Below are 13181 nucleotides of genomic sequence, written 5' to 3' on the forward strand. Positions count from 1 at the left end.
CCAGGATTCCAGCATAAACATAAAAACTCTTCCTGGCTGTGGAAAAGACATGGACACTGATGAAGCTCAACCTCATAAGCACCAGCCCAGTGCATATCTGTTTGATGGAGATGGCAAACCCAACAGAAGCACCTCACCATCTTGTCTGTTTAAGAACTGAAGAATTAAGCTGCATTTCCCTGTCCTCTGCTGGCAGGACTGATGGAGGCAGAGTGGACTAAACCATACCCTCCTGCATGTGTATACACACACACAAGGTGGGTTTTGAAAACACATGGTCATGGCAACACTGCAAAGATTTTATAGGCAAGCATCTGGAACCAATGTCAGTCACATAATTGAATGCGAGAAAAAACAAACAAAAACTCTACAGCCAAACCAGAATCTGTGCCTTTCCAATGTACAGCACTAACAAAACTGCTCAGGAGCAGCAGGGTATGCTGGACACCAGGCAGATCAGGCCCAGGACCACCTGCCTGTGGCATGTGCCACACATATCCACTCCCTCAGGGTACCCACACATATATGCCAACGCTACTTAGAGAGAGAACAACCCAATGCAAACATCTTAGCAACAACTTCTCTCCCCATTCAAGAGCTGCAGATATTCTGCAACAAAAAGAAAAACCAGAGGAGAATCTTAAAAAAGTAAATGCCCAGCATTTAATTAATAAGCAGCTCCCAACTGGCCTTTCTTTCCCAGGGGAGGACTGGCATGTACACTTTAACATCATGGGCACTTTAACACCCAGGGGCAATGGGTGCAAACTGAAACATAAGAGGTTTCAGTTGAATATGAGGAAAAACTTCTTTACTCTAAGGGTGACAGAGCACTGGAACAGGCTGCCCAGGGAGGTTGTGGAGTCTCCTTCTCTGGAGATATTCAAGGCCCGCCTGGATGAAGTCCTGTGTAGAATGCTCTAGGAGAGCCTGCTTTAGCAGGGGGGTTGGACTAGATGATCTCCCGAGGTCCCTTCCAACCCTTGCGATTCTGTGATTCTGTGATCATACATGCATTTCAAAGGAAGCTATTGTTAAGAAGCCATTCTTACAGCTCTCTGAAGATTACGTATTAACATTACATCTGTATCATTAACAGAGCAGTAAATCTTGTTTTCTTAATGTAATTGTTTAGCTACTAAAGTAGCAATGTAATTGCTCTTATTCTGCTCTCCAGAAGGCATAATCCAGGGATAACTTATCAGTCCTTTGCCTTGTATCTGTATGCTGAGATAGTGGGATGTATCTGCAGCGCAACCAGATACAGGAACCTCTTACTTCCACCTATGTTTTATCCTGGCACTGTCTCCATCTATGCTATGGAACACACCAGAGTCACTTACAGGGCAAAGAAATCCGGTCTTTCAGAGGAGTTTTTGGAAGAATCACCACCAAGGAATAGACCTGTTGAGACAAAGAACTAACTGTTCCATAGCTGCTTGGCAACTGAACTCAACAACCTTTGCAGGGAGGGTGTGTGGTGTCACACACTCCTTAGATGCCTCAGGACAGGGGCACAGACCCCCTGGTATTAAACCAGTGCAGACAGTGCAGATGTGAAGGCCCCACACCTCACCCCCATCAGCACAAAAAGGCTGGTCACTGAGAAAGAAGTGAGTGAAGAACATCTGAGTTCAGCTGGAATTCAGCTGCCACAGCTTACACTACCCCCACCACACCTTTATTGCTTCAGCTTCCCTGCCACATGAGAAGCATCAGTGCTGCACTGTATCAGGCAGGAGGGGGACTAGGGCCTTATTATGCTAAAAACATCCTCCTTGCCCCATTTAGAAAATACAAAGAAGGTATCAGAGTGCATAACATATGCCCAGTACTTACCAGAAAGAAGAAACAGGAGCTGGCAAGCCAAAAGTGTCTCCCTCCATGGCCATAGATGTTAAAGTCTTCTGCTGAGAGGTGGGCGTCAGGGTATAGGATTTCCAGGGTGCCCTAGGAGAGAAGTGGCACCAACATGATTCTGTTACAGGCAGCACCCTCACTACAGTGGGTGCCTGGACAAGGAAGACTGTGTTTAAAGACATTCAGACAACAGCTGTCCCTGCCACCTAAGACCCAACCATTGCTCTGCTTAGACCAAGTTAAGCTCACACAGGAAAACAGGAAGAACCTGAAGACAAGAAATGGGGGGAGGGAAAGTGGTAGCAACCTAAATCTGAAGGAAACCAGCATCAGTGACATTCCAGAAGAGAGACTGAATGAAGGGATAGGGGATGCAAGCTGTTGTCTGTCTGAAATAGAGAGTTCCATTTCTGTCTCTACAGTAGACCTTTCCTGATGAAATGTCCAGAATATAAAAGCCCACTCTTGTGCAAGAGTTGGGAAAGGACACTGTCCCATTCACTTGAATTCCTAAAAAAATGGTATGAACAGAAGCTACCATACAGACAGTGGAGAGAGAAAAGTGCTTGTAAGCACTACTAAACCCAGATATAGCTCAAACACTTGATATTTAATGAGGCTCCTCCAGCTTTGTCATGTGGTAATGATCAGCTCACTGCCTCCGCAAGCAAGAGCCTGGTCACAGAACAAAGATCTGTGTGTTATCCTGGCACTGCCCCAAGTATAGAGACACAGGGCTGACCACTTACATACTGAGGAGAATAAATCCAGACACATACTGCATTGTTTAGAGAGATGGAGACACAGCTAATTAACTGAGCTAGCAAGCCAGCTGCTAGTTTGAAGGGAAGCAAGATCTCAGCTCTCAAAGTCAGGAGACAAGAGGCCCGCTGCACTGCCCTCATCTGGCAAGCACACCTCAGGTCTCTCCATCTAGTTTTCAAGGCACTTGAGGCTAGATTCAGAACTTGTGGCTCAGGTGGGAAAAACCTCTCCCTCCTGTTCCAAGATTCACTAAACAAGGCAATCCCTCTAAATCTCACCTCATTTCTTCACCTTGGCTGAGCCTTTCATGCCATAAAGAGAACAAGGAGATACAGTCTCATCTATGCCTCTGGGATCCTCATACATTGCCACAAGCATCCAGTCTTCCCCCAAAACCTCATCCAAAGAACAAAGCTGCTACTTTCCAGATAGGAGTCCCATATTTAACTGCTTAACTCCAAGCAGAGTCCTCTCTTTTGCAAAGACTAATTCTTCCACTCCAATGTACTCACCTGGGTGACAGAATATGCCAGAGATAGCACTGTAGTGATTGCCAGAACACGTTTCACGCTCGACTTGCTCTCCAGGTGACCTGGAATTAAGGAATACAGAAATTACTCAGGATGCAATCCTAGCCCTAGAAAAATCAGTACTCTCCAAAACCAATACAGGAAAACATTTGTATTTCCAGAGGCCTTCAAGGGAAGGTTAAAGCTCACTTAACTGCTAGAAACTGCTTCCCTGTTTGGAGAGTTGGGCCTTTCACAGACAAAGTAATACTTACAAAACAACAGGTTTTAACTTGCTTTCCTTCTGCCCACACTAATACAGAGAAAGCAACTAAGTCCTTCTGCTGGGGTTATTAAAAAAAAAAAAAGTCAGGAATGACTCTGGTATCACGTATACTGAGATGTTGTAAAGTCTCTTCTTGGGGGAAAAACATTTACGGGAGACTGGGTTAGAGCAGGGGAGAAGGGCTTGCATAGTTTAGAGAAATCTGCACTGGAATACGCTGGAGCAGACAATCTCCAGAAGCTCCTTTCAATCCATATTATTCTGTGAGCCCTCAAAAGATGAAAGAGCTCAGCTGTCCCACTGGCAGATGCAAGTGACACCTACCAACCCCTCTCCTCTACCTCTGAGACACAGAAAGAGGTGGTCCAAACAGCATTTTCACTTGTACAACCGAAAAAGTAGAGTTACAGAGTGCAGGTACAGTTAAAGCATTCGAATGAAGCGACGATAGAACCAACCAAGGAGGGGACAGAAGGACCCCCAAAGGGACCATAAATAAAATGAGGTTGAAGCAAAGATCAGACTGTTGATCTTCGCATAAGTCATTTTCACCTAAGCTGTACACTCCTTCACCACCTTTACACAGGACAAAAAAAGCACATATAAACCCCGAAATTGCACAAGCCATAGATCTGTAAATATAATCAGGCTTTCAGCCATTTCTAACTAAAACTGACCAATTTGCTTTGTCTTTATTCTAGAGCTCCTTCACTTTATAGAATCAGCATCTCCAAAAACTTACAGATGCAGCCTCTATGGAAAAAAAGGGAATAGGAAACGTTCAAAGCACTCAGAAACCTCGTGACACGTACCAAAGGCAAGGCCTAGAATCACCACACTCAGTTCAATCGCCAGAAGGAAGAACCTTGTGATCTCCCACAGGATCTGAGGGGATAACAGAAACCAGACAAACATGATTAGATGGAGCCAGGAACCAGTCGGAAGTTAATACAGCAAAACTCCACTCTCTGCTCCAGGGGATGGCAGCCTCTGAATGGAGCAGGTAATTTCCACAATCCTTCCTCATGCTTTGTAGGGATACTAATTATATGCTTATTCCAAGCCCTGTCCATGCCTGTGAAACAGAACAGTTGCGTGGGGGCGAGCAAATAGCATGCCTAGGGAGGGAGGAAGTGGCCATGGTTCGCCACACTTGAGGATCTGTCACCTGTCTTGGGATATGTTCTCTGCTGTACTCCCAAGGAGCACAAACCCAGGAAGACCTCAAAAGTATAATATCAAACAGGGCCAGTCCTTAAAACAGTAGATTCTGCAGTTATGACTGAACAAACTCAGTATTCTGCACTCCTCCAAAGCTACTGATCCCTAAAAATCTAAAGCATATTCAACTCTAAAGCCCTCCCATTTCCAGCTTATAATTTTCATTCCCATGTTTTATTTGGTGAAACAAGACCAAACAAACCAGCAGGTGAGGCAACTTTCCAGGTAGTCATGCAATAAATCAGTGCCAGACCTAGAACAAGAACCCAGATTCTGGCTTATTAATGGTTTTCCTCTGAACAGTGAATGGCACTCTCTCTTGAAGACACACAGTATTTTAAGAGGCATTTGATGATACACTTCTCGTCTCAGAAAAATATACAATAGATGTGTGTGCATATATGTATATGAGAGAAAACAAAAGAACCATAATAGACATGATAGAACATATGTTTACAGGAAAAACTGACAGAGTATCTGCCTCACTGCACGACTTCCCAGCAAGGTGCACTTAGCAGCAACACCAACAGCACTGAAGAAAAGCACCTGCTCACTCTTCTCCGTTATTCAAGTCCTGGATCTACATCTATTCAGCAGAGGTGAATGAAAATGCTACACATATCCAGCCACTCACAACAAGCAATGTACTACAATGCTTTGACAGGTAACGTTGAAGAGTAAAAGAACCACACTGATCCCAGAGAATAAAGCTAGAAGACCTGTAGTCTGTGGGGTGGCTCTTCTTCCTCTAACAGCTCAAGAGATAGAGCTTTTTGGTTTAGGTAATATTCTGCTACAAATCAAATGAGTACAAAGGAACAGCACATACAGAGCTATTTCCTGTTTGCTAAGGGTTTGCCCTGTGCTCAGAGTGGCTTCAAGGACGTTCAGATATCAGTCTCAAAAGGGAATTCAGTTTTATTTACTTTCAATACAAAAGCATTAAATACTTTTCAAAAAGCCACTCATATATTGCAAGAGTAACAAAGGCCAGATCTTGACTATCCATTAAAGGTATCTGGATGTTTAGCTCTTGCAAAGCAGAGTCATTCCATCCCTGCAACAGGAAAGTTTTGCTGCCACTATTTGTGTGTCTATTTTAGGAAGTCTATTGTTTTACAGCCCTGGATGTTGTGATCATTTAGATACAACTATCAGAACAGGATTCCATAGCACACATAGCTATGAGTACTGCAAAAAAACACAACTCTTGTATGCACATAAAAGGGAAGCCGTAGCAGACTGCTGTGATTAGAACTGCACAAAGCAGAGCCTCTAAAATCAGTGTTGTACCTACCTTATCAGCAACTGTGGCAGCATCAGAGGCACTCACAGTCATGGAGACAACAGCACGGGCAATACCAACTAAAGCCACCACAAATACCTACACAAAAAGATACCAAAAGCAAGCTCATGTCAAAAGGCACATATGCAGTTGTGACCAGAAACCCTGCTGGAATACCATTACCAGGTCAGCTTTCAAGCCTGATAACATGTACCAAGGATTTCCTGTAGCAGATTAGAGTTAATTTGCTGAAGAAGATTCCTCAGGTCTGTTAGATGTAGGAGTACTGGCTTAGAATCTAGGAAGGAACAAGTTTCCTCAACTGTCAGATTAAACATCTCTGAGGAGGTCCCATCCACCCCTTAAAACAGTATATTTACAGGCAAACAGTCTTCCCACCCTTCAGTCCACTGGGGCAGGGGAAGAGAAAAACCAGACAAAAACCGTATCCCTCCAAATTACGAGGTCAAGTGCTTGGTATGACTGAATAAACCAATCACATCAGATAACAGAAGCCACTGAATACCAACTACTGCACTTCAGATCTGTGACAAAACCAAAATCTGCTGTTCTCTCACTCAGCACTGACAATGCTCAGAAATGCAGAAGAAAAAAGTCAGCTGCAGCCAACAGCATCTTACCCTGCTGCACAGTGCAACACAGAGATACCCAAGTCAGCTCATGTACCATTTAAGCATGACAGCGTAGAGCTCAGCAAGGCTAATTTACCAACTCCTGTGCTGTCACAGCCATACTATGCAATTAAGAGCTCAGTTGGATATATCTACCCTCCGCTGTGCAGACCTACCCTCTAAGAAAGCAGATTTTTCCAGACAAAGTTCTCAGAGTCACAGGCTAATTCTAATGATGCAAGTAAGAGATAGCTACATCTATTGGAGAATGGAAAGAGTCTAAGCTGATTCTAAGGTGGCTGGAGAATGAAAACAATCAATAAGCCACCTATAACAGAATATTTCCTCCTTACAAAAAGAAGGGATGCAAATGGCATGAAAGAAGAATAATACAACATTACTCCTGAGGTGTAAAAATTTCAGACAAAACACTGACAAAAAAGAAGGGTCCCTGAATATAGGGGTGTTCTGGAGCACCAACAACTCATTGGAGAGGAAAACACACCCTTTTTGCTTCCTCTCTAAGTAGGTAGAGACTCTTCCCAATCTATTAACTTAGCTTTAATCACTGACTCCACAAGAAAGCTTTCCTTCAAGACGTGACAAACAACCGTTTGAAAGGAAATCCTCACAGAACACACTTACATCCTCATTTCCTCATAACATACTCTGGAAGATCAAACTGAGTGAAAGCGTTTTCCTCTAAGGCTGTTTCATCACTTTCTGCTTTTCACTCCATTTTGAAAAAGTCAACAGCCTGAAGACAGTACACTTTTTTCTTCCCTTTGGTTTCTCAGGAGTTTTGCTTTTCAAAGCCTTTGGCATGAACTGCTTACTGAGTCACGTGCATCACTGGAAGCATAAAGGAAGATTTAAATCCAGGCTGGAAATGGCTGGTAATGTTTTTAAAATTTTGGGGCATTTGTGTGTATACCTGGTTATCCAAAACTGCACAAGCCCAGTGCCCACATTCCAGGCCTGAAAGATCTAACAAGACTTCCCACCAAAGATTCAGCTGAGGCAACTAGCTCAGATTTGGTTTTGATGCTTCTTGGGTTTTGCCATGCCAGGACCTGTACACAGCCCAAAGAAGGATGCCTCCCATCTAACCCAATTCAAATACACATTTGCTTCTACAGCCTGTACTAATCTCACTGAGGAGCAAGCACATGATGCCATGCACCAAGGCAAGCCAGGATCTCAAAAAGCATCTATGATAAAGCTTCTGAATGTATTTTTAAACAAACTCAGGTAGGTTCTTAGGTGCATTTACCATGCCCTGTAAGCAGAATCAGTTAATAGGTATGATGTTCAGAGATTACAAAAGAGACTACCTTAGCATGATCAGAAGTTGCCTGTGCCTTTTTAAACTGGGGAGAGGAGAACAGACAAGATCTCAGAAGTTTGAGAACTGTAACTGCGCTGCCTATACATCCTGTTTCCACCTTAAGGAGTGTCAAGAACATCATCAAGTCAGCAGCCACTTTGTTATGATGGGAAAGAAACTAACAGGATTGGATTTCTACATTCCCAAACTAACCAGAACCCTGTCACATTGCTATTTTCTACAGCAGATGACCAAGCTTTTCAACAGCTTCAAACAAATCATCCTCTAGTGTTTCACTTTCACTACCTCAGTGAGAAGCTGGTTTTGTGTCACATGCTCCTTACTGCAAGGAGCAAGGGAAGTGTAAGATACTAGATTCAAAGACAATAAAGCAACAAAAGAAGAAAAAAGGAAAACAAAAAAAAATGACCACAGGAGAACAAAATCCACTCAAATCCAACAGATGGTCCCAGAATCTGTAAAAAGCAGAATTCAGACAGTGAAAAAAAATATATCTGTGTCTACTTCTTGTAGTACACCTTGAACTAAATATAGATTTTATCCCTCCAAGATCTTGTCTAGGCTCTCTCTCCACTTGTTTCATCATATTGTTCACGAGTGGTAATACAAAAAAGAACACTCACTCATTCAAAAGCATGGAGTGGTACTCACTAGTATGTAGAATGTAGTGAAGATTGGGCTGGAAGTGACCCGGATTTTGGCCCTGGCAGAGGGCAGCTTCCAGAGAAGAAACATAAAGAAAAGCACATTGGGAACCAGGAGCAGAAGATCCCAGTAGCGGACTCTGCAAGAAGTAAATAAAACAGGTTTTTTTTTCCTGTCCTTCAACATCTAGAAGGGAAGGCACCAGCCCCTGTCCCTTCTCAGCCAAACTCTGAGAAAGCAAGCTCTTTCCCCTGGCCCTGGGTCAGACCTTTTCCTCCCATGGTCCCATTTCCTCCATCTCACCTGGACTTCCCAATGTCCTCATAGAGCAACAACAGGCACTTGTGTGGCACAGTGATGTTGGTGTCGTTGATTGCCTGCACTGTTGTTGGGGACAAAGTTGTCACATTATCCAGTGCTGTCACCAGGGCAGTCGAATGCGTGATGTTGTCAGACACGGAGAATCTCGTCACAGACATCATGGACTGGAATATCCTGCCTTCCTTCTGGTCCAGGTCAAACACAGCACAAGACAACCACAGCAGAGACAAAAAGCAACATTAAATCACTTGTGAGTCAGAGCTAAAAAACACATCCCTGCCATGAGGCCCCTGCACAACTGCTTCCTGCTTGTTACAGCAACATATCATCATCTGAAAGATTGTATTACGCAATGAAATGCCACCTGCCCTTACTCTGCACACAGCCATTAGGGTGGACAGTACGAAACCACTATCCTGGATCAGAGCAACAAGCACCTTCAAAACAGTATAATATTATGCTGGACTAAATTTTGTGATTTTTTTGAGCTTTGGCAGATTCACAGAAGAAATCAAGACTCAGCAGCAATACACAGCATCACCAGATGGAAAGAGAAACCCTGCTGTACCAGAACATTAATTATCATTCTAGCTCCCGCGATCAAGAAGTTACAGTCAATGATTTGATTTCAACTATTGCAAAGAAAAAATTAAGGCCCCTCCCTAAAAACCTGTTGCTGTTACCAACCCCACAGTCTGACAGCGGAGAGATCCTCACATACTTTTACCTAAAGGGACTGTACAGTCTCTTTATCTTCCAAAACCAACACTGGCAAAAGCCAGGATTCAGCATTTTTCTTCTAACCCTCTGCAAGACACCAGAACTATTCTGATTTTTAAGCACAACAGTAAGGCTGTGAAAAGACAGCACCTAAAACCCTGTTAGCATACAGTTCTCCAGCTTCTTCACATCCAACAGTCTTGATTGCATTGCCCTTCTCAGACACAGATCAGCATCATCACCGGGAGTTTACAAACCCAGAACCAGACACAGTCCTATCTACTGGGTTTCCTAAAGTCAAACTCTCAGGCAGGCGAGAGCTATGGTCAGAATCAGAAGTGTCATGACACTCGGTTCTTTTGCCTGCTCTACCTTACACCTCTCGTGCCTCTCAGAAAGATGACAAGACAGAACTTCCCATTCCCCTGATGAAACTTTTTTGTACTGCCTTCCCCGAGAGAACACTCACATCTTTTCCACCATCTGTCCATCCCCCAGGCCCTACACTGCTGCGAGGTGAACTGTCCCTCCAGAAGTTAAAGGGAAACTCTGCTCTGCAATCCATAAAACTCCAGGGGGTTCATGCCCATGCCAGTGGGCACTTTATCCCTCTGTTGGTTCTACAATCACCTTGGAAGCTTAAGTGGACTATGGCATACAGTACTTTAGATCAGGATTTAGTATATACTAGAGTTTTGACGTGATTTACCCCAATAACCCTGTTCCCGATTCAATGTATCATCTTGTGCAAATCCTCTCCTCTTCCCACCCTAAACCAGCAACCCTCACCATTAAGCTATGAGCTGAACGCAAACGCAAGGTCCTACCATCTCTCCTGGCACTCCCCGAAGAAGTGGTCACAGGCAACACACAGATTCAGCACAGGAAATCTCTATCAACTGGCATCTTAAAGACGCACATTGCCAGAGGCAGTGCTCTAGCAGTCTGTGTGCTATAGTCAATCCAGGATTCATCTAAAAAAAAAAAAAACCAACAACTCCCTGTTTGATTTTAGCCCTGGCTGGCATGGCAAAAACTGACAGCCTCTGTGACAGGACTCGGAAGGTATTTTCCCTGCAAGGTTCTGGGTGACTCACAAGTTGGAAAGAATCAGCACAGCCCTGTGTCATCTGTTGAGCTATCAGAGTTCAGTAGCTCCTTCCCCACAAACTGATCAAGACTGTCAGCCACAAACTCTTCTTTCTCTTCAGAGGCCAAGACTCTTCCCAGGTCTTCTGAGGGGCAAGGGGATCATCCCACCCTCAGCTAACAAACCCTCCCCTTGATTCATCCATGCCGACACTGATACTCACTGAGCCGGGATTTTTGTTTTGCGACTGCCATATGCTGTGCTGCACAAGAGGCGTCGCATTAAACTCACACATGCAGACCTGGAAAGATCAACTTTGCGCTGAGGTGGCAAAATCCGTGCTAAAAAAATCCTACTTCTAGTAGAGGTTCCAGTAAACAACCTTCATATTCCAGACAATCTCTCTTCTCTCCAGCTTCTCACTTCTCTGAATTGACACTGTTGAGAATGACTTTCAGTTAATAATTTTGCTCCATTCTCTTCCTCTGAAACACCACTGCATCTCAGGAGCCACACAGACAAGTATATTCACATTTGCCAAGACAGGGGAAAAAAAAAAATCTATCTGATTTTTAAAAAAGCTGGGAAAGGGTAGATAAAACCTCATAGAGCATGGGCAGAATAACACCATCAGCTGTGAACCATCACAACTTCCTAATATCTCTACTGGGAGAAAGAATTCAATCTGCCTGTCACGCTGAAAAGAGCTTGAGTATAAAGCTGTGAGAGAATTACATGGGAAAAACATCTTCCTTATAAAAAGAACAAACAGGCTCCATTCTTTTTCCCTAGGAGCAACCACTATCACGCAACAGCGGCGAGCTGCTGATAAGGAGCGGAGTTGGCCACATGTAACAGAGCTCCAGTCACAAGGTTTCAAAGGGCAAAGCAGAATCAAGCCTACCTCTCTGACAGGCTGCTCGCTACAGCTTGGTATGACTATCCTATTCTTCCTGCCAAGATGGGAGTATACACAAAGGCAGAGCAACAGAACATCCAACATGATAAGAAAGGGCAGACAAAGCTGTCACCCAGACAGCACGATCCCCGTGCTTTTCTAATAGCTAAGGCCTACAGCAAGGATGTGGAGAACTGTCCAGTTCCCATTGAATCACCAGCAAAAGTTGGGTGGTAACAGCACCAGGAACTGATGGCAAGTGTCCGACTAGGCTTCGTCATTCCCGGCAACAGTGCTCCTTACAGCACACTGTCCAAACCCTTGCCCTGTCTAGTCCAAAATAAATCCAATCAGCTGAGCATATCCAAGAGATCACTCACCACACCCTGCCTCCATGGGGCTGTTGGCTTCAGCCAGCCCAACCTACGCAATGGGGGTAATATCACCCCGTAGCCGTATGAAAGGAAACCAATGCTACAGTCCTGGTCTCCCTTTTTCTTCTAGCAGGCAGCTCTATGCACCATACACCAGAAAACAAAATAAAATGGTTTTCTACACTGCAGCTGAAGTCAGCCTGACGTGGCTGAGGCCTGTTCCTCTGTCCAGGTGCTGGACTCCCAAGTTGCATTCAGATCGGGAACATCCACGTGACTCGCAGGTTACTGTGGCAGAGTGCTGGGGAGGGCTCAGCTGCACCCTCAGTGTAAATGATTGCCTTTCACCGAGGGGATGCTGCTTCTTGACTCAAGGCACCGTAACCGTATCAGAGCTCAGGGAAATTCAGAGCTCAAATCACTGGCAATTCCCTGTGCTCTCAAAGCCCAGCCACATAAAGGTGAATTACACACTACCAGAGTTTCAGCCCTAATAAAAAAAATGAAAGTTTTCTTCCTTTCTGAAAACCATATCAGAAAATCTTCCAGGTACAGATCATGCTAGGGTTGAGATTGCTCCTTAAAACACTGCATTTGTGCAAGAAAAAAAAACCCACCATCCAGATCCCTGCTTAAATACAAGTGTTACTTCAATAACTTAAATGTTTAAAAAAAGAAAAAAGAAAAATTAAAAAAGTGCCTTTTTTTCTTCTCTTCAAGATGACTCTTCAAACCTCACTCTTGGTCACAACAGTTGCATTTTGCATTTCACCCTTAAAAACTCACAAGGCAGGGATTTTCCACCAGTGACCTCTCTCTTCTCCAAGTATTATTCTCACATTTCATTCCGAACTAAACTGAAAAAGAAAGGAACTGCAGTGCTAAAAAAACCCTACCAAAAATGCCAAAAGCAGAAGTACCAACAACAATCCAAACCATCAGAGAACCCTGATTCAGCGACGCCTTTCAGAAACAAGTATCCTAAGTTTTTTGTCGGTTTTGTTTTGGTTTCGGTTTTTTATCCTCTAGAAGGCGGGTGCACAGACAACAAACAAGAAGACGGCAAGTGAAGGCCAGCGACGGTACGCGGTCACTTCATTCTACGCTGGCAAGGGGACAGTGCCTATTTTAAAGGCTGGTAAAGGAACCAGGGAGCTGGAGAAAACCTGAAGTTACTCTCTGCCCTCGGGCGAGGCAAAGGGGCCGCTGGACGCTGCTGCCACGGGA

The 13181-nt window shown here is 44.2% G+C and overlaps 1 protein-coding gene across 3 annotated transcripts in view; it reads right to left on the minus strand.

The window, feature by feature from the left end:
• TPRA1 (transmembrane protein adipocyte associated 1) overlaps window positions 1-13175 on the minus strand; it is a 17901-nt gene extending 4726 nt beyond the window's left edge. The window contains exons 1-9 of one of the 3 annotated variants that reach the window (XM_035894822.1): window positions 10420-13175; window positions 8855-9057; window positions 8558-8690; window positions 5939-6025; window positions 4233-4305; window positions 3138-3217; window positions 1840-1950; window positions 1344-1404; window positions 1-36 (exon numbers count right to left, since the gene is read on the minus strand). The exon at window positions 1-36 is cut by the window's left edge and continues 49 nt beyond it. In XM_035894822.1, coding sequence (XP_035750715.1) covers window positions 1-36; window positions 1344-1404; window positions 1840-1950; window positions 3138-3217; window positions 4233-4305; window positions 5939-6025; window positions 8558-8690; window positions 8855-9057; window positions 10420-10422 — 787 coding nt within the window. In that variant the 5' untranslated portion in view covers window positions 10423-13175. The other 2 variants (XM_009639310.2, XM_035894823.1) reach the window with 2 other exon arrangements.
• Between the last annotated feature and the right edge of the window lie 6 nt (window positions 13176-13181).

This window comes from Egretta garzetta, unplaced genomic scaffold, assembly GCF_000687185.1.
Source record: "Egretta garzetta isolate BGI_Z169 unplaced genomic scaffold, ASM68718v1 scaffold215, whole genome shotgun sequence".
Taxonomy (NCBI): Eukaryota; Metazoa; Chordata; class Aves; order Pelecaniformes; family Ardeidae; genus Egretta; species Egretta garzetta.